This window comes from Astatotilapia calliptera, chromosome 9 (assembly GCF_900246225.1).
Source record: "Astatotilapia calliptera chromosome 9, fAstCal1.2, whole genome shotgun sequence".
Taxonomy (NCBI): Eukaryota; Metazoa; Chordata; class Actinopteri; order Cichliformes; family Cichlidae; genus Astatotilapia; species Astatotilapia calliptera.
Window position 1 is genome coordinate 20,006,518 of NC_039310.1, and position 27,359 is coordinate 20,033,876.

Sequence of the window (27,359 nt, forward strand, 5' to 3'; positions counted from 1 at the left end):
AAGGCATAAGCAATGCATTCAAGGTCAGTGATGTAAACCGGTGGCAGTTCAGAGCTACGTTACTTTCTCTAACAAGCTAAAGTATTCTAAGCATGAAATAAATGCCACAGCGTGCTGCTTTTGTTGTTTTCCACTGCAAGAGAAACAAGGCAGGCGATAATAGTCTTCACGGTATTCCTGCTGACAAAAAGAGGTGCAGAACATGCTTGTGGAAATCAACAACTTTCAAAATCCCGAGATCTGTGTTCTTTGCACTCCTGATGCATTAAGTCCATTTAAAAGAACAAACCAAAGCACCGTGTCACCCATTTTCTCCCATAAGTAGCCTGATAGCAAGTCAAAATTGCTTTGAGAAATCCAGCTGGGCAGCAAGCCATCTTCTCCGACACTGAACCAAGGTGACTATCTGCCAGTTCAATCAGCTCAGCAGTGCACACGTGTTCAGTGTTTTCAAATTAAATCTGATTCCGTGGCTCAGACAGATAGAGACACATCGCATGTCAGCAGGTGCGCGCAAGCTAGGAATAATGGCCATTGTTTACAACAATGAGAATGAAACTACCTTGGAGAAAAAAGCAAGGACTATATAATGGCAGTTGATGCTAATCTCTATAAAGAAGTAGAAGAAGACAGGGCGATCTATTTGTTGACCTCTAACAGCTGATGCTCTTGCTTTTTTATCTTCATCTTGATATAAAGTTTTGATTCATGTCTGGTATGTTTTCCTCATTATGCTCTATTACAAAATGAAATAGCTGAACAGATACATCAACGCAATGACATCACCACCCTGAATGGCGGTCTACGTGTGAAAAGATTTTTTCATTATTCCTAAAAACTAAGACAGAGCATTCAATGTTGTTTATATCAGATATTAATGACTAATGCCAATAATAATGAGCTCTACATGAAGGCTAAAATATTCAGCTCCAGGTGCCATAACGGTCCATCTTTTATGTACAGTCCTCTGGCCTCACCAAATATGAATCCATTTACCTTTCATTTTATAACCATTTTCTTCATCTAGCAAAATGCTTTTTAAACAAGAAGAGCCATTTTCACCTGAATGCTCAAGGTTTTTCATTCGAAGTCTGTGCCGCTCAGACTGTAAAATTTAGCCAAGAGCTATGTGCAAAACTGTTGTGACGCTTCCACGGACACTTTTAGTGTCAGTAGCTGCCACACCAGCTGACTACTGAGTCACTCTGGACAAATGCAGGTCAGGACATAAACTAAACTGGAGAAACTGGAACTGGCAGAAGTGCATTTTAGCAATTGTTTTGGGGTGTGGACGCACAAAAAACCCAACAGTGTGAAAGAAATGTCATCTTTATATGTGTAGTGGGGAGAAATCTGCAGCAGCCAAGATTTAAGAGCTATAACTGGAAACAGTGAAATGTGCTCAGCTTGTCAGGCTGGAGGTTGTCAATCATTGTGAAGCCCCAGAAGATCCATGTTGATTTCCCATGAGGACACAATCCTGCTGCTGGTATGATCACAGTTTCATAAAGAACAGACTTAAAACAGGGGGGGGGGGGGGGGGGGGGGTGTGCTGAAGCCAATTAATAATTTCTCTTTCCTTTAAGTGGGATGCTTTCCCTCGATCCCATCTAATTCCTCCGCCCCCCTTTAATGGCATCAATGCATCCTCAGCCGTGTGTCAGCAGAATAGGCTTTTAACTTTTAGCGAGGCTGTGCCGCAAACTTCCTCTGAGTCGGATACAGAAAGTCTCCGTTTTGAAGACCTACAAGTTATTCAGTCATTTCATTTAAAGTTTATTTGAGTTTCATTTTTTTGCTGAGAGAATACGGCTCAAATTCACTCAAAACTAATTACATGAATGGTCTGGACCACCCAGACTCTCTGGGGTCCTATAGGAGGGTTCAGTAAAGCAAATTTCTCTTCCCCTTTTGAGTTTTATGGAAGATACAAAGTTTACTCACATATATGATCTTTTACAGTCACATTATTTCTCTCAAGTGACCCTAACCTTTAATGTTGAGACTTTCTAACCCTAAAAGCACTAGTCGTGAGAAAATCCATGTGTGAAAAAAATTAGCCCTCTTCCAAAGCCTGGAATTAACCTGTGAATTTTTTTTCTAAATATAAATTATAACTGTGGAATTATCCACTTTTCATTTGAATTTAGACTGATTAAGTGGGACCCAAAGTATAGCTTCTTACTGGTTTATAAACTGGTTTGCCAAATTAAACCCTAAATTGTTAAACCCAAGGATGGACCTCTGCTCTGTCTTAACATTTTGCCAAGATAACGTGCTGCAGAAATAGACTGACTTACTACAAGTGACATAGCCAGTCTGAATCCCAAAATAACAGAGACCCCGTGGGCATGTTTCCTTCCCAGCGTGGTGTCTCGTTTACCATTGTACCCTGCTGTATTTAGACTGGGGCTCTGGTCTAATGTCACTGCTGCGGAGACAGCTGCCCCATCACAGCTTTACAGCTCAACTCTGCTCTGCTGATCCTGTCAGCTGATTGTGTTTTCTTGGAAGCTCAAAAATATTGTTCACAACAATACTACACGCCCTATTCAGAGAAGTGGCTCAGTTGGGATAAACAGCTCCGTCCTGCTCTGATTCAAATTGTGCCTTACCCATGGTGGTAAATCAGAGGTGGTGAGAGCACATTTGGCACTTTGCTCCTCTTGCTCAAAGAAAGCTATTGCTCGGCTCAGTCGGCTTTGCTTTCCTCCTGTGTTCCTCCTCCACCAGAAAAAGATCACAAGTCCAATAAGCAGCCAGCTGAAACTGAACTCAAAATAACCAAGTGCGTAAATGGGGAAAATGAGCACAAATGTCTTAGCAAAGTGGACCCAGGTCTGGGTCAGCTCGCTGGTGGATGACGCTGGGGTATCGTCGGGTATGGTCGTCTCTGAGGGATGGGGAAAGTTGGGTTGAGGTGGACTCGGCGCAGTGTGCCCGTTCTCTTTGGGTAGAGCTGGGCTAGCATTTTGTGAATGGCTTCCTCGTACATCTGTCATGCTGTCTCTTGACATGTCTCTGTGGCCTCCTCAGGAGAGTGTCCTTAAAATCTGAAAATGCGGAGTGTCACAGCTCCCATGTGCCAGCGGACCAAAGCAGTCTTCATACGGGGATCCTGCTCTCACGTTGGTTCACCTGCACACCAGCCCATCGCCCCGGGAGGAACCGCTGTCGTTCACCGTCTTAGTTTCCACTCTGAAGAGCAGCTCGCGAAGACATTCCGCTGATTAAATCGGTCTGCTTGAGATAGTCCAGTCCACAGCTCTACTTACTCTGCCCACACAGGGTGGGTATGACCATTTCCAAAAACGCACAGGCATCCAGTTGTGTGCGATCCCAGCGGCGTCTCTAGCGCTATGTATAAAACTAAGACATCGCCATCTGGTGTTTACTAGAGGCAACTACATTGTTATCACTTAGAAAGCGTCAAAGTCCAGTGAAACAGATATTCTTAAAAGTAAATGTTTAAATAGCATCCTGCATTGGCTATATTTGAAAAAGAAATATTGCATTTAATAGTGCCTCGCTAGCTTGTTAGTACAGTATTACCCTTAAACCCGAAATGATGAGCACTGATAAATCACTACTCAGTCTTTATTGATAGAAATATGAACTCACATACAACTAGACATAACAGGGCGAAACAACTAACTGTTATAATCGTTTAAAGCCCAAAACTTAAGATATTTCGCTAAAACAAAAATGTATGGACAGTATCTTCAGCCGCTGCCATGGCAACTGGCTGTTGATTTCAGCGATTTCTCTGCTGCGGATTGATACGGCTGTTGTCAAGCCGAGGTGACGCGTTCTCCTTGGATTCGGCAAACTGCGCCTGCGCGCTGGGTCTTAACCATCATGGCGGTGTCTCTACAAAAATAAGAGCTAATATTCGGTGATTGAAGACAACCAAGAAAAAAAACAAGCGCCGATGAGAACATGTACACAGATAAGGTACGTGCTTCAGCTCTGACTTTACCGTGTGTGAGCCAAAACTGAGAAGCGTTTATTTTTAGTAGAAAAAGTCGTGTTCGCTATGAATGTTGTCAAACGTTATCTCAAAGAGTGAATGTTATCCCGCTGACTTACATGGGTCTGGTTCGATATCATACAAGTTATATAAAATGGTGTCTTTCAATTAAAATGTCATCAAATGAACCTTAAGAAACGTGTTTGTTTAGAAAATAACAAAGGAAGACACATGGAGACCTGCAGACCTGAGGAGACACATCAGGGTAAGTTGCAGAATTTTCTGATTCAAGCTCGATTTGTAGCAATTAAATGCAACGGTAGATGATTTAATCGTATTTTTATTGGTTGTATTTATTTATTCTAGGAGGAAGAACGCGGTGGTGACGATGCCAGGAGGCGCGATGGCTATGATAGAAGGTACCGTGGTGGGGAATCCGCTGAGAGACGCCATAGGGACCAAGAAAAGGAGTCTAGACGCGAAAAGGAGAGGCTCAGGGAAAGAGAGAGCACAGGGAGAGAGAGAAGAGATGAAGGGAGAAGAGACAGAAGGAAAGAGGGCTCACAAGATAGGAGAGCTGAGAGAGGAAATGAAAGGGAGAAGACAAGGGAAAGGGAGAGATTTGTAGATGTAAGGAAGTATGGTGATGACTACAGAGAAAATAAGGAGACGAGAAGAGACTTAGAGGAAAAACAGGACAGGGAGAGGGATAAGGAAAGACACAGAGATAAGGAGAAAGAGAGGTTAAGGGACAGAGATAGACACAGGGAGGAAGACCGTAGTAAAAGAAGGGATGACGTAAATAAGGAAAGAAAAAGAGAGGAGCAGGACAGAGAGCTTAGGAATGATGGGGAGAGAAGAAGACACAAGGAAAGCAGGGAAGGAAGAGGAGCGCAGATAGAACAGCACCACAGGGAGGAGAAAGATCAGCATCGGGAGAGACACCAAAATGAATATGAAGATACAAGGAATGCCAAGGAAGAGAGACAAAGAGACATGAAGCATTTGGAACAGAAAGAGGACAGAGGTAAACATACAGGAGTGTGCCTATTTAGAGTAGCATGTCCATGAGATGTTTAATGTTTGAATGTCTTTGATTTCAGAGTATAAAGAAGAACATAGAAAACGTAAAGAGGAGAGAGAACGGAGGCACAGAGAGAGAGGACATCATGTAAGCTTCCACAGTAATATTAATGTTCACGTATTTGAATTTTTAAGGAATGGCTTTGATTACATACATTCTTGCTGGGATTTTCCTGCTATTTAGGAGGAGAAACAGAAGCACGATAGTGAATACAGAGAGCATCGAGGGGAAGAGATCAGACATCATCGTGCTGACAGAGAGTTGGCTGAGAGGGACAAACCCAAAGACAGAAGGTACAAAGAGGGAGAAGACCCAGAAAACAAACACAGGGAGAGAAGGCACAAACATGAAGCTGACGTGGAAAGGAAACACAAAGAGAGAAAGCACAGGGAGGAAGACGATCACAGAGACAAGAGATCATCATCTGGCAAGAGTCATGAGAGGAATGTGGTTAGTTTGCGTGTAAATTTCCCTCATAGCTCTCACAACGCTGATCCAATACTATGGATTATCTGATTGTAAACCCTTTCCTTGCATTATATCCTTTCACAATATAGGAAGTTGACTTGGTTTCTGAGCAGTGGATACCTGCTGTGAAACATGAAGCAGACACAGAGGAGCCTGTAAGATGCTCAGTTTGGTTATAGCCTTCAAAGGCAACAAATGCACTCTTGCATGTCTTTAAACTTCTTTTTTTTTTAGCATGGGGGTGTGTTTCTACTTATTCCATTTATTTCATAAGTCACTGAGCCTAAGGAATATTGTGTCTTGGCACCCTTTGTGGAGGGCCTTTCTGTGCTTGCATGAGAACAAACCAGGTTTAAGCTCAGTCTGCAGCTGGTTTGTCTGTAATGCTCACAGTGAGCATTAGAGAGAAGCAGACACAGGGACCTGTTTCCCACTATGTTGCATCATTTCTCCTAATAAGCATAAAATATACTAAGCAGAATTTCCCATTTGTAGCTATGTAACACAGACACATAGATATCACTCTATTTTTTCTTCATACATGTGTTTTCATTTCTGTTGTTAAATTGTTGACCTGTATTGTATGCCCACACACAGGGTAGCTATTTGGACTCCTGAAACACTTTCTGTGATGCTGGTTTTATATCCAGTACTGACCTTTTGCCAGACAACGTGATCAGTTGTGAAATGTGTCACTATCCCTCTTATCACATGTTTCCCGCTCCCAGCCTTTTTCAAACATGTTGCTGACATCAAATTCAAAATGAATCTGCATTTTTTTTGATTGGGCTTAACTTTGAATGTTTTCTAACCGAACTACCTTTAATTACATTAACAATTTGGAAATTATTAGTATTGCATTCAAGTGTTTGGGGAATTGGAGTTAAAGCAACACGAGTCTGTGCACAAATAATCAAAGTTTCTTAAACGATTTTCCCACTTTATGCTTTCTGATCACTTCAGCAAGTTGACAATGATGAAGATTTGGCTGATCAGGATTATGAAGATGATTTTGAGGTAATTACAGAGGCTGCTCTTACAAAATATGCCAGTTTTGATTTTAATTTCAGTGTTGTTTACACATTTCTTTTTGTGTTACTTTGGCATGCTCTAATCGATTTACATTGTAAGAAAATGGTGAGTGGTCGCTTCACGTTTCTTCTTTTAGGATCTAGTTTTTGTTCATCGTGGTTATTTTTCTTGTTTCAAATAAAAACGCGTTGCATGTGCTCAGTGATGAATGGGAATGCTCTATTTAAAGGACTATGAAGAGGATTTTGAGGAACTGAATGAGAGCACTAATGAAGATGAGGACGAGAAGGAGCCATTGCATCCACAGTCGGGTGAAGCAAAGGAGGAGCTTTCAGCACAGCGGAGAAAGGAGATTGAAGCTATTCGGAGAGCCATGGATGAAGAGAATGAGAGAATTGGAACAACAAAGTCCAGACAAAGTACAAGCAAAGAAGAGGAGGAGAGGCCTAAATGGTCCAGAGGTATATTCTTACCAACAATAAATGTTTTAAGCGTGCTTCTTTCTTTGTGTATAACTGAAAGGCACACTCCTGTTAAATCCAGGGTGTTTTGTGCAGGATTATCCTGGATTTAAAGCATCATTACTGCCCTGTTTACAGACACTGAAAAGATCCAGAGCAGAGCCTCCCAACACGGAAAGTTTATCGACTTTGTAGCTGCAAAGCAACGCGAAGTCAGCAAGAAAGTTGCCAGTAAGCAAAAGTACGTTTATTTGCAGAAAACATATTATATTAAATGGACACTTGTGGTCACTTAAGTAATACTTTTCACATAAGCATAAAGCAACCTCAGGCAACCTGACAGTGTGTTTATTATTTAATTAAACCTTGAATGTATATTTGTTGCTGACAACAGGAAGAGAAGTACAGAGCTGCTTCGTTTAATCGATCTGGATTTTTCCATGACTTTCTCCCTTTTGGATCTGCCGCCGGTCAATGAGTATGACATGTACATCAGAAACTTTGGAAATGCAAACACTAAACAGGTTAGCGATTATTTCTGTTGTCTACTTCTTAATCCAAATTATAAAGAGAAACTGCATATGTATTTATAACACGTGAGATCGTCTTCTCTTCTAGGCTTACGTTCAGTGTAATGAGGATAACACAGATCGAGACATCCAGACAGAGGAAATAGAGATGTCTGAGAAGTGGACGCAGCATCCTCCGGAGCGCAGTGGAGCATGTGGGGGTAATAAAACAATAAGCTTCTGATAAGTTAAGTGTGTAGGCTATATGGTGAGTTTATTAATAGAATTTCCCTGCACTGACAGATCCAAACCTCTCTAAGGAAGCACGAGACAAACAAAGAAGTGAAATGAACTATGATTCACAGCGTCTGGCATCATTTCTTCGCTCAGCCTCACAGGTCTTTAAACTATTTCTTAGAAGTGTATGCATGAAGAACTTTTTGTCTTGTTGTTAGTTCTCACTGCTGTCATTCCAAATCAAGGTCATGATTGTCCTGCTGGAAGAGGATCAAGCTGAGAGAAAATCCCTGGAGAAACTGAGCACTCAGTCAGACACGTTGTCTTTCAGCGATGGAAGTTTACAGCTCATCACTGAGTTGCCTTTTCTTTATGGTACAAAGTCCAACCAGAGAAACTCATTTTGTTTGTTTTTTTGACTTGTATCTTGCTCTATTCTCATTGCTAGTTTGTTAGTTGTTACTTGTCCTCTGTGGCAGCAGTAGCAGCCTCTCAAAAACTCAGACAGTTCTTCCTATTAGATGTTCATGTTTTGTCTTGTCAATTGCAGATCGCCAGATTAGCATGCTGCACTTTTCTCAGGTCCAAAAGCATACCATGCTGTCAGTTCACATGCCCACGACTAAACCCAACGCCAAGCATCTTGACAGCTGTACCATCATCTGCATCTGGAACATCTGGGAGCCATCCAGGCCTCAGAAGATCCTTGTTTATGAGTCTGAGGTGACATTTACAACTTCTAGTATTCAGTTTTATACAATTTCTAGAGTTTGGTATCAGCCGATTATTAGCCAATTGCAAAGTGGATATTTAAAAAGTAATATCAGACATGAGAGAAACACCATTCAGCCATGTAAGGAGTTTTGATATTGTTTGTACACTAAAGGGCACTCTTCAACTTCCCTGTTGGCTGCACATTTGTCACAAACAATAACCACCAGTCAGGCAGAGCACGAATGAGTAGCAAAATAAATACACATGACAAATATCAGTGAAACTTACGGAAGCTTGTTTCTGCCAATGAATAAAAAATTTTTGCCAGCCGAAAGAAAAAATTTGGGGGTTTTCATCTCAAGATTTCCCCTTATTAACTCAAACCTCTGAAAAAAATAATGTACAATTGAGAAAATAACCTGAAATTTTAAATGAAAAAAAAAATTCAGTGGCAGAAAAACAATGGTTCATGTTTTATGTCTCTGAAAGAAAGGAAAAAATATCATATTATATATGGGAATATCAGATTTGGAATCAACAAATCGGTATCAGTCTTAAAAATCCTGTGTCAGTCAGGCTCTATTTATTTACTCTCCAGAGCATTATTGTTTATCATGAATAAAAATTAAGCTGTGTTAAACTGTAGCTTTTTTCTGCATCACTTAATCAGAGGAGCCTAATCAGTCTTGAAATTCAGTGAGAAGCATCAGTGCTTTGTTTGCCCTCCAGAAATCAGCAATCAAATCAGGCTTGTCTTACATGTTGGTCACATCAGAAGGGTAATTGCTTGTTGTAATTGTTCCTCCTTCTTGGGTGACCCACATACGGACAGCAGTCCCGTTACCTTCGTCCCACTACGTTCAAAAGTTAACACTGCATGACCTTTACTTTTCTAATAGATGTGAGGAAACCTAACCTATAACTCTCTTTTGTCTGCACGTTGTCCCACAAAAACATCTGTCTCACATTAACTTCAAATTTGGTTAAACTTCCTCAGCATGTACAATCTTGTTGTAAATGATCAAAGACAAACCCCATAGTTGTTTAACATGATACTTTTTCATTAGAAAAATCTGTAAAGCCTCCATCAAACATTATTTGCAATATTATGAAAAGACCGTAAGGATGGAAAATAAACATTTGATTTGTCCTTACGTGTCTAAATGGCGATATTTACTTCAGCTCTAATGAGGAATGTGAATCTGTCCTTCTAAGTGCAGCTGATGTTATTTGTGGACTTGGCATATCGCTTCTTAGTGAAACCAAAGCCACTGAACCTCTAACATCTACACTAATCCCCTGTCGTTTTCTTTGTTCCAGATCCAGTGTTGCTGTTTCAGCCCTGGAAAGGTCACGCTGGTGTTTGCAGGCACATCAGTCGGCTCTGTGGTGCTGTGGGACCTTAGGGAGCAGTCTAGTAACCACTATAGCTTAAAGATGGGGGAGGAAGAGTGGACATTCAGGCAGCCTACCTTCTCCACTGGTATGTCAGCAGGGAATTAAATTCCAGCTGTGCCAAATAGGGCTGCCACAAGCATTATTTTGATAGTCGACTAATCAGATCATGTATCCATTAGATGTACAACGTACAGCTTATTGCACCAGCAGCATCTGCTCTTATATAACTATCATTAGCTTACAGCTTTTAGTGTTTAAGGTAGGTGCTAACTAAAAATAAAGACAAAATGATAGTTTATTAAATTTAAATGAAATTTGCAGATTGTTTCGGTGAAGTTTAATAAACTCCTTGCTATCTAAAATATAACAGGACACCGGAGTATTTTCTCCAGCATCTCACACTTCTGATAATCAGCTGTCTGCTTGATGTTTATTCAGCTGTGTAAAAACTATAACTTTAATCTCAGCCAAACCGATTTACTCAGGAACAAATAAATACTGAAAAAAGACAAACAATAAAATTTTTAAGTTATCTAAGTGACTTATATATGTTTAACCTGAGTAGTGAAAGACGGCGGTGGGTTTGAAAACGATTTGCTGGGAGTCCGGTGTTCTCACGGGCTCCAGTGAGCCTTGCCCCCGGCTAGCTATCGAGCTAGTGGGTAACAGACGTCTCCGAAAACGTCGGAGCGCTTTTGAAAATATGTGGTGTCTTGATAAACTGAGCAGATATTTGAGGTTTACACAGCTACATTCTCGCTTGAAAATATGTTAAACGTTTATTTTGTGACCCAGAAAGAATAATAAGAGTAATATTAAAACTAACTAGCTGCCGCCATTGTTGGAAACTGAGCTGGGCTGCGCTATAAATTCTGGGACAGAGCTACTTCTTCTTCGGGGTTTAATCCTACTACTTATTCCTGTGTCTTTTGGGATCTTACAAAGCTTCAAACAACGCGTCGACTATTAAATTAGTCGTCGACGAATTTGATAGTCGACGTAATCGTGGCAGCCCTAGTGCCAAATATATAAAAAAAGCATTTTTATTTCTTTCCTCTTACACCTAACATTTGTTTCCAGACTGTTATTCATCTTTTTATTTTAAGAATATAAATCCCTTTGAACTTACACAGTGACACAAATTTCACTCTTTGCACCCGACCTAAGGAAAAATGAATGTCAGCACTCCCCTGCCCTCTCTCACATAAACTTGAGAGGCTGATTGTTTTTTGCTTTGGTTTTTGAACTCGAGTTTTGCAGCTATCTTCTTATTTGTCACCTTTTCAACACAGATGCAGTGTTGGCCGCCTCAGGCCATTTGTCATCTGTGACCTCTGTAGAAGTTGTCCCCTCTGCACTAGCAGGGGAGCTGAGGGCAGACGTTCCACTGTTGGCATCCGAGGAAGGTATGAAATGATTAACCAGAGGTGTGAATGTTGCTATATGTTTTCTGCCATTCATGTTTCTTCATATTTTGCCAGGAAAATGGGAAATAGTTGCAGCGATTAGCACAATTCTAATGAGCTTAAAAGTCAATATTCATATGAATATTCACTCAGAGACAAGGCATACCCCAGCCATGTATCCATGTTTCTCTTCCTTAAGAATGGCTTCTTGATAGCAGCTTTGCTTAGATCATTTCTAATGAAGCTACAGCAATCACCTTATTGATCACTTTGTTGGTGGAAAAATACTATTTTATACCTGTCAAACTGTGTTATCTTTAGAATTTTTCATAGATTCGGCTAGAGAAATGGGGACACTATGTGTTTTTCTGACAGGCAGCTACTAACAAAGTAACTAATTAACAATTAAAAATGGTTCTTTGCTAAGTTGTCTGTTATGTGTAGACACAAGGCCAGTTGATCCATTGAGTTCGGAGCCTTTTTATGCTTCTGTGATTCATAGGTCAGTGCTAAGTGGCTAAGCAAGCAAAAGAAAAATCCTCTGAAAAGGGTCAGTACTGGGACAAGTACTGGACTGAAAATGAGTGAGAAAGCAGCCATTAACCAAAGAAAAGCTGTCCTTCAGAAAAACCTGGAGCTTATTGCACTTTAAAAACATTACAACAAAGTGTGGCTCCTTGGAAGCAAGACATACAGAAATGGAGAGTGTCCTGAGACTTTTGCACAGTACTGTTTATTTAATTAAATGATGTTCTTTTCCAATTGTAGAGTCATCAGGACTGTCATTCCAGCTGGCTTCTTTGGATGAAAGTGGAGTTTTAAATTTTTGGGTAGGTTGAGCAACTAAGTAGATTGTACATATTTTACATGTATGTTTTTTTTTTCTTTACAAGGAGCAGGAGTTGGGAGTGGATTTTATTAGAGAGGTCATGGAGAGAGATACATGAATTGGAAAGTTTGGAAAGCCCAATGAGGATTACTGATGTTATTTTAGATTCATTGTGACTTGCATTCCTCCAGGATATAAAATATCCATAAGTATTCATTGTTCCAACGATTCTACATCTGTTTTATACTCTTAAAAGAGTCACTGCAGGGCAGATGGGTGGTACAATGACCAAAAGAAAACGTGCTAAACTAAGTGTAATTAATGAGATTTTTGTGGGGAAAATAGTTTTTGTTGTTTCTATTGTTTCTTATCTTCAGTTCACTAAAATTCCTATCATTTTAACTCAGTGGTAGGGGGATCGGTTTCTGAAGTTTGGGGACAGCTGCACCGTAAAAATGTGAATTGCCTGTCATGATTTCTCCCATGTGTCCTGTAGGTGGTGGTAGAGCTCCCAAAAGGCAACGAGGCAGGCTCTCCAACAGATCTGGGTAACGCAGTCACAGTATTTCTTTGAGTGGGCTCACCTTTCTCACACATGTGGCATTGCTTTCAGCCCCGCTTCTTTCTTTTTTTTCCCCTCTCCCCTCTTGCAGGCCTCCGGCCTGGCGGCAAAGTGAAGTTGCTTCACAGCTCGTCCGTCCTCGCTGCTGAGAGGTGAGATTGATAAATGGCTCATGACGATCATCTGTCACTGGCAGCCGCAGGGCTTAAAATACACCGCAGAGTCTTGGCCCAGTGGAACACAGCTGTTATGTTGTTGCCACTCAATCCTGTTTGTTACATGCTGCATGCTCTTGATTTTGTCACCTCAACATTTGATGGAAACATACCTGCGCTCTTATACATGTGTTACGCAGAGAGGTGTGGTGAGGAAAACCTCAGACATCACTCTGTCTTAACTGAAGTATTTACTTTATTGTCTCTTTCCAATCTCTTGCACATACAGACAGCAACTTCCCCATATGGCCCACCAATGTGATGCAGTGTTGTCTTCCAGTTTGTTCCGTTGTTGTTTGTTTGGGAGTAATCTAACTTCTGACCTGTTGTTTTATTTTTCCTCCCTCTATGCCTCTTTTCAAAGTCTCAGGGGGTCACCGCGAGATGTAGTTAAAACAGGGCCGCTGCGCACGCTGCTTTTAAAATTCCTTCCAACAGACTCCAATCATTTCTTTATTGGCACCAACATGGTGAGCTTAATTCATGTAATTTCAAATGAATCCTCTCAAATATTAAAAAAAAAATTATACTCCTGTAATTTAGTGAAAGTGTACTAATGTGACTTGTGTGTAGGGGCTGGTCCACCATGGAACGAGTCACGGTTTGAAAGCACCCCCCAAATTTTACAGGTTTCAGGAGGTTGAAGTGCAGCCTGTCGATGTCACCTCAATCCACTTTTCTCCCTTCAGACCACACTTGTTCTTGGTGAGAGTCATGCTTATTTACATCACATCTATTTTGGGAAATATGCAGACCGCTTAGATTAGCTTAGATAAAATGAGTAGGGACAAGAAATGTACCTGCAGCTCTTAAGCTCAAAAATGAACACATCCTGTTATTGTAGTGTCTTTACGTTACAATATAAAGCACCTTGAAGCTACTCTGGTTGTGATTTAGTGCTATATATACTAGGGCTGTTCGATATAACGATATATATGGGATGACGATATAAAAACGTCTATCGTTTCATTTTACACTATCGTTTGTTTCGTGGTGTCACAAAATAAACTGTTTACGGCAATATTTTTTTCATCGTTTTGATGGTCACTGTAGTGGCGATATTAATTTCTTAAAGTTCTCTCTTTCTCTTATATTTTATATAACCACACTACAGACGGACAGGCGCCTGTTTTTATGCGTTGTGGTTAGCAACAACGACGGTAACAGCATCGCGTGTCTGCTTGTTTATGTTCCACATAAACCTTTCACAATAAAGCTCAAGATCCTGTTGAGACTTTTCAAAATAAACTGAATCACGTGAAAGAGCAGATTATTTACGGATGAGAAGTAAAAAAGAGCCGCCAGGTGCTAAAAAAATAAACCTTAGACTCAAACGTTAGAACAGGCTTTTCCCCGCCGCACGCCGTGTAATAAATACTCACGAAGAAAACGGCGGCCGTTACAACTTATGCCTAAAAACGTATAGTTTCATCATGCATCGGTTAAAACACTCGACTCCAGCTACATGACGCAGCAGGAAACACTTCCCGCAAGTCGAGCTGCCTGAGATTCACAGAATTTACAGAAAATGTTACATTTTTGTGATTTATATCGTTATTGGACGATAGAATTCTTATATCGGGATATGAGATTTTGGTCATATTGCACAGCCCTAATATATACATAAAACTGACTAGAACTGTAAATTCAGTTTGTATAAAGAAAAAAAGGTGGGTGAGTAACTGAATATGTTGAGTGACTAGTTTTTATAGAGAAAAGAAAAGTTTGGAGTTTCAAAGGAATGGCATGCAAAGACTCAAGAAACAAAACCATGGAGATTTATACCACTGTAGCCTCGAAAGGGTATATTTCAAATATTCGCTGTCCTTGTTTCAGGTGGGTTGTGGCAATGGCAGCATCAGGCTGCATGCAGTCAGCCATGAGCAGCCTGTGGCACAGTGGAAGAACAGTACAGCTGGCGAACCGGTGGTCTCCCTGCAGTGGGCCCAGACCAGAGCGACGGTCTTCTGCGTACTCGATGCTGCATGTAACCTCCACATATGGGACCTGTTGAAAGATGACACACAGCCTGTGGTCACTGAGAGAATGAGTGCTGACAGGTAATGTCACACACACGCAAGTGATAATTAAGCAAATTAGTTTATATTTGTCTTATATGGTTTTTTTTTTTTTTCTTCATTTTTTCCATTGTCAGGGTGACAGACATGGCTTTGTTTGGACAATCTGGAAAACAAAACACATATTCAGGAGTAGCACTGGCACATGAGTCAGGGAAAATCGAAATGCAGTATTTCAAAAGAAGTTTAACTGTGTCCAGCACTGCAGAAGAGGAGAAGCTGTTGGAGAGAATGACGACTGAAGCCTTTTGAAATGTGCTGTTCGTGAGAGCAAATACATCATTTCATAACCCTGTTTTCTGTTGCAGTTACTTTCTATAATAGAAGTCCTATTTTTTTGTTTTGTTTTATTTGAGCCAATGTCACCACGCACTGAAACAAAATTAACATAGTTGTGAGAAGGATGTAATTAAATACCAAGGATCTTCCACATTCATTACCATAAATATAGTATATAAAACATATGCACATTTGCTGGTGTAAATATTTGTACTTTTTGTTTACATGGAATATTTCTATGATGTTTCGTTTTATATAATAAACTATATATAGCTGTGCTTGTTTTGTTGAATGGTTTGGTGAATTTTTCCCATGGAGAGTGAAGTGCTTAAACTCCTGCAAACACAAACAAAACCAACAAATAATTTCAGTTTGATTGTATTTTATCTTAAAAAAATTAAAATTGGCTAAGAAGCAAAATTTAGAAGAATTAATAATAAAAGTTTCTTTTGCTTTTGAAAGGGTCCCAGAGGAAATGTAAAAAAAAAAATCACAATATTTTGATTTGGTTGTAAATTTTCTGTTGAAAATATTATTTCTAAAATATCAACTTAAAAGTAGTAAAAATGATCATAGCTAAGTCTAAAAACTGCTGCTGCGATCAATAAAATTAGAAGTCACCAAGTCCTGATGGGAGACACCACACAGTGTTTGAGAACAACAGGGTTAAGGTTGTCTGGGACGAACAGCTTCCGGTTAATCAGCATGATATAGTGGCATCATAGACTGAAGGTCAGTTGGATCCGATTTCTAAGGTAAAGTTCAGCGTGGTTGCAGTGGTAATAGAAACATTAGTGGCTGTAACCCCCAAACTGGAAAAGTGACTCCCACAAATTCCAGGCACAACATCAGAGGTCTTTTTCTCGAAGTGTGCAGTCTAGGAACAGCTAAGATACTGCACAGGACCTCTAAAAAAAACACACCACAGAGCACCACACTTTCTACGCTACTTATTTAATTATACGTTAGGATTTTAACAATATTGGCAGCTATGCTCTGCAAATACCAGACTTTTTAATTAGTAAATATCTGTATAAGCAGTATTAGTCTGGCTCTACAAGTGAAAGCAGCGTATGTTTTGACATTTTTTCGGACTGCATGCTTTAGGGGTCGCTATAGTGCATCATCTGCCTCTTTCTCACCCTACCCTCAGCCTCCCCGTCTGTCACACCAGCCCCTCTGCATGTCCTCCTTCACTACATCCACAAATCTTCTCTGCAGTCTTCCTCTTTTCTACAATCCCCTCCATATTCAAGATTCTTTGCCCAGTATGTCTGCTATCCCTAGTCTGCAGATGTCCAAACCATCTCACCCTTGCCTTTCTGACTTTGTCTCCAAACTGCTGGCCTGTTCTAAAGTTGTATGAGTGGAAAACAGTCTTGTGTAGAAGAAGATCGTGATGGAGTGCCCAAGAGCAACAAACACAAGTACTGTGCTCTTTCCCAACCTGAGGCTGCTGTCCCAAAGGTCTGGCACTCTGATGTAAGTAAATAGAGACAACAAACCTTTAAACACCTGTCAACATAATGTAGTCCCTTGCAACAGTAACTCAAATTAAGTCATTTTTATGTATATAGTTCTAACTCATAACAAGATGCTTTACACTGTGAGTTAAAGATCCTACAATGTTAGAAGGGAAAAAATCCAACAACAACAAAACTGAACATTTTGATGTGAGCAAAGATGAAATTTCGTGAACACCTGTGTTATTTTGCAGTAGATTGCTGAGGTGTGCTTAATAAAATAGCCCAAGGAGAGTAAGAGGTAGGAGACTGATATCTTTCAAACTTTCATGATGAATTTGTCCATGTGGCGGGGCGTGGCCTGCGGTGACGTGCAGAAGAGGCGGACCCACCTGCACGGCATCCGCAATCATGCCCCGCCGAATTAAATATTGTACTGGGTCCTGTGGTTGGCGTTGTTGTTGTGATAATGTTGAGCGGGCAGCGGGAGAGCTGCAGCTCTGTGAGCATTATGAACATTGTGAACAGCAACCGTGTGAGTCAATAAAGTATGCTGCAAAGCATGAATTTGCACCCGGGTCTGCCGTGGTCTTTTACAGTCCACTCCCCACCTGATGCGACAGATGACTGCCCCTTCCTGAGGCTGGTTCTGCTAGAGGTTTGTGCCTAGTAAAACAGTTTCTCCTTCCCACCGTAACCAAAGTGCTTGCTTCAAAAGGGGTCATCTGATTGTTGGGGTTTTCTCTGTTTCATTGTAGGATCTTTACCCTACAATATAAATCCCCATGATGCAACTGTTGTTGTGATTTGGTGCTATATAAATTCAACTAAAATGAACGGAATTGAATTTTTGAACATAAATATTGACAAATTATGTTTTACAGTGATGTCACTGCATTCAGCTGGACTGTTTGATGATTGCTCTCCGTGACCTGTCCATCAAGGTATGGATTTTAAACTGGTGGCCACATAGGACCCTTTTAGGCCATAAAGGTATATTATGACTGAACTGCTCCATATATCTACTTCTGCCTGTCTCTGATTGGTTATCACCTTAATTTTCTTACATTTCTTGTCTGTTGTTTTTGTCTTTACATGTGGTAAAGTCCTTGTTTTACCGCTCTGGATTAAGGATGCTAATGTCTTCCTCAGTGGATGGTACCATCTGCCGCTGGGATCTGGATAAGTGTAATGAAACTGACTGCATCCATATAGATCAGATCAGAAAAGCCCTCTATTGTGAATAGCAAGTACTAGAAAAGAAGACACCTTCATCTCTTTTTCAAAGCAGGGGCTGCACTTCTGGACCATCAGAAGACTGTACACCATCCACTCAGAGGTGATGAAGGCTCCCCATTGAGACAAATTAAAGTCCCGTCAGTTGCTGCTCCTTACCCTATGCAAGTCCTTCTGCATCAAGGGGGGACAGAAATATCACTCTGGTGGCTGCAGAAACTGGAGCAGTGTTGACCTCTTTCAAGGCAAGGAACAGGATTTTGTGTGATGACTACTGCCTGCACGAAGAGATTCTGTTGGCCTTGACTGAGGCAGTCACGGTGCTTCAAGCCAACACACTAAGTAATCAAATCACTTGATGGAGGAATGGAAAGGCCAGGGACCCTCGAAGGACATTGAAAGCTTGATAGAAAATGATGATGCAGGTACTCTGACAATCCCTGGCCCAGCTTGGCAATATACAGCTATGTGGTAGACAAATATGTGTAATATATCTATATCACTAAAGCACTTCTGGATGGATGCAAACTGCATTTCGTTGCCCTGTACCCGTGCATGTGCAATGACAATAAAGTTGAATTCTATTCTATTCTAAAGAGAGAGCTTTAGAGCAGTGGAGGTTACAGGAGACGAGGGGTTGCAGTCTCAGAGACGAGGCAGCACTCAATAACCCAAAGAACAAGTGAGCATTGTCAGTACAAAGAAAATACTCGATGGTGCTATAGAAAACTCCGGGATTGCCAGAAATCGAATATATTTCTGTGTCTGAGACAGGTTTTTGATCTTTCTTGGTAAAAGGGGAGGCTGTGTGAATAATGAATAATGGAAAGGTGTTATGCCGGATGCCAGCATACAATGGTCAGAGAGTCACCACCGTGCAGGTGGATGTCGACAACAAGCAGCTACCTCCCCTCACAAGTATTTACAAATGCAATGCCTTTTTGAATAATTATCACTCATTACCTGATGACTGTATCCCAATCGCCAAGGTGAGGACTTGACATTGGTGGTCTGGAGGGTTAATCCCTACATCCAGAAGTGTCTCACTCGACAACTAAGCACTACAGCCAGCCTCTAGCCCACCTGGCAGCACTGAAGTCCCAACTGGCTGCAACCTTTCAAGAGCCCAATGACAGCTCCTACGGCTTAAAGCATGTCAGTCTGTTGACTCAAAGCCAAACAGATTTTAAGCCTGAAGAAGGAGATTCAGACCACTTAACAGGTCACAGTTTTTATTGCAAGTTACATGCAGAGTTATGTTGTTGTTGTTGTTGTTTCTGTATGTCTCTATGTGCATGTTTGCTTGTGTCTTGCAGGACTGTGCTTCCCCATCTGAAGGTGTTTGTTTCCAGCAGTCTGGATAAGAAGAGGCAAATGTGGGATGAAGAGAATCGCCTCCTCAGGTTGGTGATTATTACAGATGTGAGGAGCAGCCTTTCAGTCCGAGCCTTTGTGTGTATTTCAGACAGGTACGTCTATGTTCTTCAACCTCTTTGTGGGTGTTGCTCCTCCAGGACGCTCCAGCTGAATGCGGTGCCTGAACGCTTGGCGTACAGCGTGTTTGGAGGAGATGTGTTCCTGGGCATCAGAGAGGGCCTGTACGTGATGAGCTGTACAAAGTTCCTGCCACCCAACTACCAGCAAACAGTAAGACATTCACCTGGAGAGCTGGCTGTGTGGCTGTGGCTATAATGGAGTGTAATTTGGACTTTTTCATAGCTAACCAATAGTAAGACTCAGATATTTCATATTAAAGATAATGCAAAACAGTGGCCTTATTATCTGTGAGCATTGTTGGTGGAAACAGGACTTCTAGCAGAGATAAAGACGAGGAAGCCATCAGTGATGAACTGAGGGGAGACATGCAGCAAGAGGTGTGTGTAAATGATAGGACTTGAATGTCTAACAGTTGCATTTTATTTCAGATATCTCAGCTGTTTCCTTTTCACCTTTGTTTTAGTACATATTGGTGACTTTAAATAACAGCCTGGAAGCACTTCTGCAAGATGCAGTAAAGAGCAAAAAAGGGAAACTTCCAAGTACAGCGCAAACCAGGAAGGAAGCATTTCAGCGCTACATGAAACTAATATATGGCCTGCTACTGAATATTAAGGTTCTTTCCTCACTTATCTAGTACTGTAAAGCAAATGCAAAAGCTTACATTTACAGTCAGCAAACTTCAAGCTTTCCACTAGACCAAGATAGTTGCTCTAGTGGAGCAACCCAAACCTAGATCGACTCCATTTCGTGGTCAATTCAGGACCCCATAACCACCTCCACCACGGGAAACCTCACCTGAACTGCCAACGTTCCTTAAAGAGTTCGTAGAGATGGAATAGTTTTGTGATTTGTACCCTGACAAAAAGGTAGTGCAACAAAAATGGACTGCCATGCACAGTAATAACATTTTTATACTGAGGTGTGCATGTGTGTGTCTGAGAGAATCCCAAACACGCTGTTTCCAGAGAACTCCTTAGATCTGCTCAAATATCTGCAAATCTGCAGCATCTCATTCAAGATATTGATCCTCGCATCAACAAAGGCCCTGCACAGCCGGGACTCTTACAGAACAGACGAGCTATACCAAGGCCTCACTGACTGCGTGCACACATTTGTGAAGCCTCATATGGCACAGCAAGAACCAGACTTTGCAGTTTACAAGTAGAGGATTATTAGGTTGTGATTAATTTTATGTGTGTTTGAGTCAGCTGTGGAGCTGTGCTTACTGAGATCTTAAATCTGTTGATGCATCTGAAACCTGCAGGCTGTGAGCTGATAAATTCTTTTAACTCTTCTAGCCTATAAAGAACTAGGGGTTGGGTGAGTTTTCACTGCTAAAACAAGTAGTTTTTGTTTGTATAGCTAAAATCTTTTTTTTCTGATTTTAACATAGGAAGACAGTAATGCGCGTGCTGACAGAACTGAACGTGGAGGTCTAGCAGTGGCTGTGGCCCAAGGTGGACACTTGGGACTCGGAGCTGGAGGAACAGTGTGACACCTGGAAGAGTCTCCACAGTAAAGCAGAATGATGGCTGGACTTGTGGTTCTCAACATACAAAGTAATTTATTGATTTGAAATGTTTCTGTCTTTGGTTAGAGCTGACATATTTTCAGTATTTCAGTGTGACAAAAGATCAGATCAGTTCTGAGGTCATTTACTGTGACCTCAATTGCTTTAATGTTTTTGACTGCTAGTGTAAGCGGTTAACTACATTCCCACTTTCATTTCCAAACCACCAGGAGCATAGCAGGTATCTCTACCTGAGCAGTAACACCAAGTGGACACCCCCGGCATGCAGTGTGGTTGAAGTGATCAATTATTTCTGCTGTGTGCAAAAGGACGAGCACAACAAACCCAGAAATGCCACACCTCCTGGTCACAAAAACACAGTGCTTTTGCCTATTTATCACAGGTATGTGAAATTAGTGCACATATTAGTTTCACTTCTTCACTGTAAGCTAAAACATTTCATTTCTGATATTTTATTTTAGTAGATTTCAACCAATTCTTCGCCTAGAAACATTCAGCATGTTCAGAATACAGAGAATGCCAGCGGAGTTGTTACTGAACTGTAACAAAAAATTCTCATTAAATGGGGTGATTTACATTCAGAAAATAACCGTCTAATGTTGATCGTCATTCAGGTTGAATTCTGCCTCCCGTGCGACACCGTCCCTTCCTCATGCAGTTCCCCAATTTCATCACTTTGCCGTTAGAAGAAGACTGGTGGAAGGTCTTGACTCAGTCCTATTTTATTCAAGAGCAGTCTTGGGTAGAGTACTACAGATGATGCCTTTCAATCTGTAACAGACTGTAACAACCCCATTAGGCTCAGTAACCCACCTTTGTTGTAAATCAATTTCCAACAGCCGAATAATATCCTTGACTTCATAAGTGATTTATTCTGTGACTTTCAATGTATAAGTGCATCTGTGATGCACATAAAGCTGATTTGGCGCACTTATTTCTTAATGCTGGTGACTGAAAAGATTTGATTATAAATATTTTTAAACAAACATTCAAGGAACACAGTAATGCGGCTTCGAACAGCAGAGACGCAAGACAGCATGACTTAGTGACTACAAAAGGTACAAACATGATGATATAACAGGATAGTAAGCAGTAACTATCCTGTAGTTTTGGTTGCACATACATCTGCTGATCAGACACTATGTGAATGAATTGTATACAAAAGTATTTTGCTGCATCCCAGCTGTAACCTGATTATTAAAACGCCAGTGATCACCAGTACGAATCCTGCACTGACTTATGCTGTACTAACACTTATAAAGTCAACAAGCAAATCAATTAAATTAGTGCAGCATGTTCTGACTGAATGACAGATTAGTGTCTGTCACTTTTCAGCAGAGATTATCACCTCATCCTGTACATTTATTTAGAACAACCAAAAGTCAAGAGGAGCGAAATTCATCTGAAGACCTGCACTTGTTGATCTGGTGGCTGAGAAATCTGGAAAACCATCAGCTAACCTGCTGACTTGAGCAGCAACATCCAATTTTCTGATGTAACCAGAAGATATGTGAGGAAAGACTTCCATTTCAGTCTGCTGGTCATCGTTTATGATTGTAGCTAAATGTTGGTTTTTTTTTAATTAACAAAAAGTGTGCCGTTTGTTTGACAACAAATGGATTTCAAAAATACAGTCCCTCTTCTGCTGTCTACATGGACTCTTTACCTGCACTGAATCAAAGACTCGTCAAATGCCACTGATCAGAAAGCTACTAAAAATTTTGACCCTTGCCACAGAGTCAGCATTTTTATGTCCATATCTGTTTAGAGAAAGTGGCTGAGTGGCAACAATGCGATCCCTTCTCTCAAACCCAGACACTTAACAAAGATTACTGGGCCTTGGTGGATATCTGTATTTTACTGAGTAATGTCTTGCTACCTTCATTTGCCTGTTTTGGACTGTAAAAGCTTAGATGCATTACATTTACCATAAGACTAAGTGACAAGGAAAAGGCTATTTAAATTTTTTTTTAAAAAAGAATACCCAACCATTTCTCAGGTGACAGTTTGATTGTAAGGCTTCAGTACATTGCTATCGTTTGTCGATGAATGAGCTTAAGAAGCATCTCTGCTTTATGCCACCATGTCTTTATCATAATTCAGCAAGTCACAGGTCAGAAAGATGTCAGAGCGTCCATTGTCGATCAGAACCCTGTTGAGCTTGTTGCTGGTCAGGTTGATGTCTGAGGTTTCATCTAGAGGCCAGTCTAAGAGCTGAGCACTGGAGGGCAGGTCGGGAAGGCCTGGCTGGTAGTCCTCCAGGGGGTTGGGGTACAGTAGCTGTCGTAGGGAGGGCATTCTTACAGCCATCTTCACCAAGTCCATGAGACCAGCCATGGAGAGCGGGTTCAATGCCAGAGCCAAGCTCTTGAGGGCCCGGCAACCTCCTAGTGAGGGCAACAAGAGCCCCAGCAGGCCATCAGTCAGACCACAACCGCTTAAAGACAGGTGCTGCAGGCTGCCCGAAGCCTGGGAGAGGAGGCGGCGAATGGAAGGCAGAGTGTTTTCATCCAGACGGTTTTCGCTTAGATCCAGCTGCTGTAGCGTGGAAGTGTGATGACTGCAGGACAGATAGGCAAAGTCAGCTGGACTCAGGGACAAATAGGGGAGCTCCAAGATCTCCAGAGGCTGAGGCAGAGAGCTGTATCAACAGACAATAGAAGACAACATTTAAATAATGTCACCTCATCAAACACTTTAGGTTTCATTGTTTGTGTTCTAGCTTTAACAGCATTATTTTAAAGATGTCTGCTCATTTTCTTTGAAATAGTGACTTATTACATAGGCAAAATGCTGATCTTGAACTGGTCAACTTAGTTAATCTGTTATAAGTTTAGTTTTTAAACTGTAACGAAATTTAGAAAAGAGCCAATGGCATTTTGAAAAATCCCTGACTTTGTGTTTGTCAGTGGGTTAAATGCAAAATAATGTAATGAGGTAAACAGGCCATACCTGAGCAACACACGGAGCTGACCAGGCAGGCGCAGTGCAGTGAGGCTGAGGTGTCGCAGTTCCTGCAGGCGTGCCAGACCCTGCGACAGCTCCCCCAGTGCCTCTGACTGGCTGGGATGGACTCTGCGAAAATCCAGGTTACAGTAGTGCAGGCGAAGGGATTTTAGTGCAGGAAATGTGGAGAGCAGAGGCAGCAGTTCAGCCAAGCCAGCCACCCCAAGGCTGCTGTAGCGTATGTCGACGCCCAGAAGTCCTCTGCGGGGGAGCAGATCTAGCAGAATACTGATACTTGGCACTGAAATCTCTTCCACACGCAGGTATCTGCACTGAAGCTTTAGAGGTCCAGATGTGCTCAGAGCTGAGTGAACACGCTCCCAAGAGCGGCCATTAACAAAAAGATCAGCTCTCACATGCACCACCACATCACGATCCATCTCTTTTTCTTCAGAGTCCCTCTCACTGCTCCCTAATACTGTCCTCTCTCTTTTCCTCTCAATCTCCATCCTCCTCCTGACTCCTTTACTTAGGTCTTCTTCACTCACAGACCCTGAAGATTCAGTCCTCTCACCAACATTGGTTGACTCATTACTGTTTAGTTCCCCATCTCTTTTCTTCTGTCCCCTCTCTCTTTTTAAATCCCTCTCCCTTTCCAGAGCTGAGATCCGTTTTCTCTCCTGGTCTCTTTCTTTCTTCTGTTCCCTTCGTGTCCTTTGTGGCCTTCTTGTCCTAACTCTGGCCTTAAGGACCATGGTGCAAAGAGCTACTGTCAGAGACCAGCCTCCCATCGGGTCCCCCATTCCTCCTTCATCTCCTTGCACTCCACAGAGGTCCAAGACTTCCAGTGCACACCTAGATGACAGTTGATATGTTACTCCCAGAAACAATGCTGATATTAGACATCGTGATTCAAACTACTACTACTCACCTGTGGTCTGTCAGTCCTCTAACCACACCAAGCAACATAGACTGAATACAGAGTCGATTTGGCGCAGTTTGTCCCGGTTTCCTCCGACCTCCGACCCGCAGTGTGAGCTCAGGCCACCGCTGCACCAGCTCTCCCACAGCCAGCGGTCTGCAGGTGGAGAAGGCGGCCTCCAGCAGTGCTCTGTACAGATCTTTGGGCATCCACCTCAGCCAGGAATGCGACGAGCTGTGGTCACGAACCACCTCCTTGGCACAAAGGCTCAACAAGGAAAGCACCATTTCAGCACAAAGCACCTTTAGGCTTCAAAGAAGTAAGAGATAACTGGTGCGAAGCAGACTTGCATCTTAGAGTCAACTAGCTTATTTAGCTCCAACGCTAGGATTAGCTTTATGACAGGAACTTGACGCCGTCTAATAAAGCCTCAAAAAAAGATTTTACAACATCACTTGACAGCTACCGTTACCCTTACTGATAGTAAAAACTTGCCGGGACGACTGAAAGCTCCCCGCAGCTGACAAACTGAACGCTGGGATGTAAGGTTAGCTAAAACTGCTGCTAACTGTTTACAATTACAGTTGAGCCTGACGCAGGCTTGTGACGTGGCACGCACAGGAGAAACGTCAGTGCTGTAGAGTTTTAAGTGATGACTGTAGACAGACCTTTATCAGCAGACTTATTACAGTGGCAAACTGCAAATAATATTGAATAAAAATAAGAGAACAGGCGAGGAGGTTAAAATTCATTTAAAAACAAAAAAGGTTACAACTCGATTAAAGTTCTAATTTTCTTGGGCAAAAATCTAAAAAAAATACCTATTATTTTTTAAAAGGTCCCTGATCTTAAAGTCATGAACTAAGTAGTAACAGGGAAGAAATGCACAAAACAGTCATAAAAGTCGCAGGTACACGTGTATGTGAATTTAAAAAACAACAACAACAAACCCAAAGACATAGGAACAATACAACACATAACATAGTTCAGATTTGTTACATAACATGATTGTGTTTGATGCACATAAATGCCATCCAGCGTTTAACAGGTTGTTTTCTTCTACAAGGCCAGTTTCATGACCCTTTTCCTTTAAAGTTTGGATGACAATATGGCAATTTAGGTTTATATACCACAAGTATTTATTTATTGCTAAATTTAAGTCTAATTATCCATCCATCCTCTTCCACTTAGAAACCCAGACCTCCATCCTCCGAGCCACCTTCTCTAGCTTATCCAAGAGAACACTTCCCAGGCCAGCCAAGAGACATAATCCCACCAGTGCCCTGGGCCTACCCCAGGGCTTCATCCTGGTAGGACATACCCAGAACACCTCACCCCAACATGCATCCTAGTCAGAACCATCGTAAACTCAATTTAAAAGCAGAATAATGCACTGTAGATGTGAGTGTGAATGGTTGTTGTCTCAGTCCAGGATGTACCATGCCTCTCATCCCATGACAGCCAGGATAGATTCCCGCCTAAGAGGAAAAAACCTGATGGATGTTTGGAACGGTCCTTTTCACCAGTAATTCTGAGCATCAGTTCTACGAGATATACCATAGAGTCAACAGGAAAACACTAATATAACAGAAATGCGCCATGGTATGGTGGATGTTTTATGTATTTTCTGATAATTTCTGGCAATCGGAATCCATTAGACTGATGAAAAAAATTAATGGTAAAGTATAATATTTCATTCTAGAATTAAAGGAGGATGATGTACAAAGTAGTATAATACAGAATAATACTGGAATATCGAACTTATTCTTTTCTTGTTTTTTCTGTCATTTGCACATAACGATTCCCAGATTATTCTGTCTTTCACCAAATAGAGTCATAAATCAATTTTCTTTGATTTATTGTTCAGACTTGTAGATGTTATTTATCTTGTTTTGAGTGCACTCGGCCTTCTAACAGAGGTGTCCAAAAATGTGTACAAACCTGATAGGTTTGTAGCTTGTACCTATCCGCTGGAACGTTAAAGACAATACAATTACACTGCAAAGCAAGACACAAGTAGGCAAAGTTCTTCATGTTACTCGTGCACGGGAGAGAACCGGACAAACGCCGTTCCTTCGTCTGACCCTAGTTGCTCTCGTCCGTCCTCCCGTACCACTGTCCTTTTATTGAGGTTACATGAATATGCATAGGTTCGTTAACATATGACGTCTACATACACACAAAGAGTACCTTGCCTGTGTACGTGTGTGTGTGTGTGTGTGTGTGTGTGTGTGTGTTGCTGATCAAAGGGTCAAACATCCTTGGTCAGGAAGAGGGTAGACTAGACCCCCCCCCCCCCCGGTGAGGAAGTCCAGCAGTTCATCTAAACAGAAAAGCACTTAGACTAGAACAGACGTAGCTACGTTAATCCTACCATAAAACAATTAAGACAAGATGCAACCTCTTCCCATGCTCCCAGGATGTAGGTGTGCATTCTATTTATGGAATACACACCAAGCCTCTGTAGCCTGTTAAAGATCACACAACTTATCACTACACAATTGATTATACACCTCTAA

General features: G+C 41.5%; 3 protein-coding genes and 1 long non-coding RNA gene across 11 annotated transcripts in view; 2 read left to right on the forward strand and 2 right to left on the reverse strand.

Moving 5' to 3' along the window:
• esyt2b (extended synaptotagmin-like protein 2b) overlaps positions 1–3,342 on the reverse strand; it is a 38,644-nt gene extending 35,302 nt beyond the window's left edge. For 2 of the 3 annotated variants that reach the window (XM_026179802.1, XM_026179801.1), the window contains exon 1: positions 2,616–3,342. In XM_026179802.1, the coding sequence (XP_026035587.1) occupies positions 2,616–3,017 (402 nt within the window). In that variant the 5' untranslated portion in view covers positions 3,018–3,342. The remainder of the gene's footprint in view (positions 1–2,615) is intronic. The other variant, XM_026179803.1, reaches the window with a different exon arrangement.
• Positions 3,343–3,817: 475 nt separating this feature from the next.
• Positions 3,818–15,520, forward strand: dync2i1 (dynein 2 intermediate chain 1). 3 transcript variants are annotated; one of them, XM_026179798.1, is made up of 24 exons: positions 3,818–3,954; positions 4,182–4,235; positions 4,337–4,997; positions 5,074–5,141; positions 5,238–5,504; positions 5,612–5,677; positions 6,486–6,539; positions 6,654–6,659; positions 6,784–7,015; positions 7,154–7,256; positions 7,410–7,539; positions 7,634–7,745; positions 7,828–7,922; positions 8,007–8,136; positions 8,312–8,484; positions 9,796–9,958; positions 11,166–11,279; positions 12,048–12,109; positions 12,605–12,656; positions 12,762–12,822; positions 13,250–13,355; positions 13,459–13,590; positions 14,722–14,945; positions 15,041–15,520. In XM_026179798.1, the coding sequence occupies exons 1-24, from the start codon at positions 3,940–3,942 to the stop codon at positions 15,213–15,215; spliced, it is 3,255 nt and encodes a 1,084-aa protein (XP_026035583.1). In that variant the 5' UTR covers positions 3,818–3,939; the 3' UTR covers positions 15,216–15,520. The 3 variants fall into 3 exon arrangements, with proteins under 3 accessions (XP_026035583.1, XP_026035584.1, XP_026035585.1); XM_026179799.1 differs by lacking the exon at positions 6,654–6,659 and having other exon boundaries at positions 3,819–3,954; XM_026179800.1 differs by lacking the exon at positions 5,612–5,677 and having other exon boundaries at positions 3,819–3,954.
• Positions 15,521–16,997: 1,477 nt separating this feature from the next.
• On the forward strand, positions 16,998–22,600 carry LOC113029439 (uncharacterized). 3 transcript variants are annotated; one of them, XR_003273419.1, is made up of 10 exons: positions 16,998–17,363; positions 17,590–17,698; positions 17,812–17,893; positions 17,997–18,366; positions 18,931–19,163; positions 19,258–19,344; positions 19,456–19,588; positions 20,835–21,000; positions 21,182–21,354; positions 21,434–22,600. It is a non-coding gene; the product is annotated as an uncharacterized LOC113029439 (long non-coding RNA). The 3 variants fall into 3 exon arrangements; XR_003273417.1 differs by having other exon boundaries at positions 16,999–17,363; positions 21,587–22,600; XR_003273418.1 differs by having other exon boundaries at positions 17,000–17,363; positions 17,590–17,649; positions 21,587–22,600.
• LOC113029438 (leucine-rich repeat-containing protein 14) lies at positions 21,822–25,553 on the reverse strand. 2 transcript variants are annotated; one of them, XM_026180293.1, is made up of 4 exons: positions 25,319–25,553; positions 24,850–25,107; positions 23,925–24,773; positions 21,822–23,613 (listed from the first exon to the last, which is right to left on the reverse strand). In XM_026180293.1, the coding sequence occupies exons 2-4, from the start codon at positions 25,047–25,049 to the stop codon at positions 23,046–23,048; spliced, it is 1,617 nt and encodes a 538-aa protein (XP_026036078.1). In that variant the 5' UTR covers positions 25,050–25,107; positions 25,319–25,553; the 3' UTR covers positions 21,822–23,045. The 2 variants fall into 2 exon arrangements, with proteins under 2 accessions (XP_026036078.1, XP_026036077.1); XM_026180292.1 differs by having other exon boundaries at positions 24,850–25,553.
• Between the last annotated feature and the right edge of the window lie 1,806 nt (positions 25,554–27,359).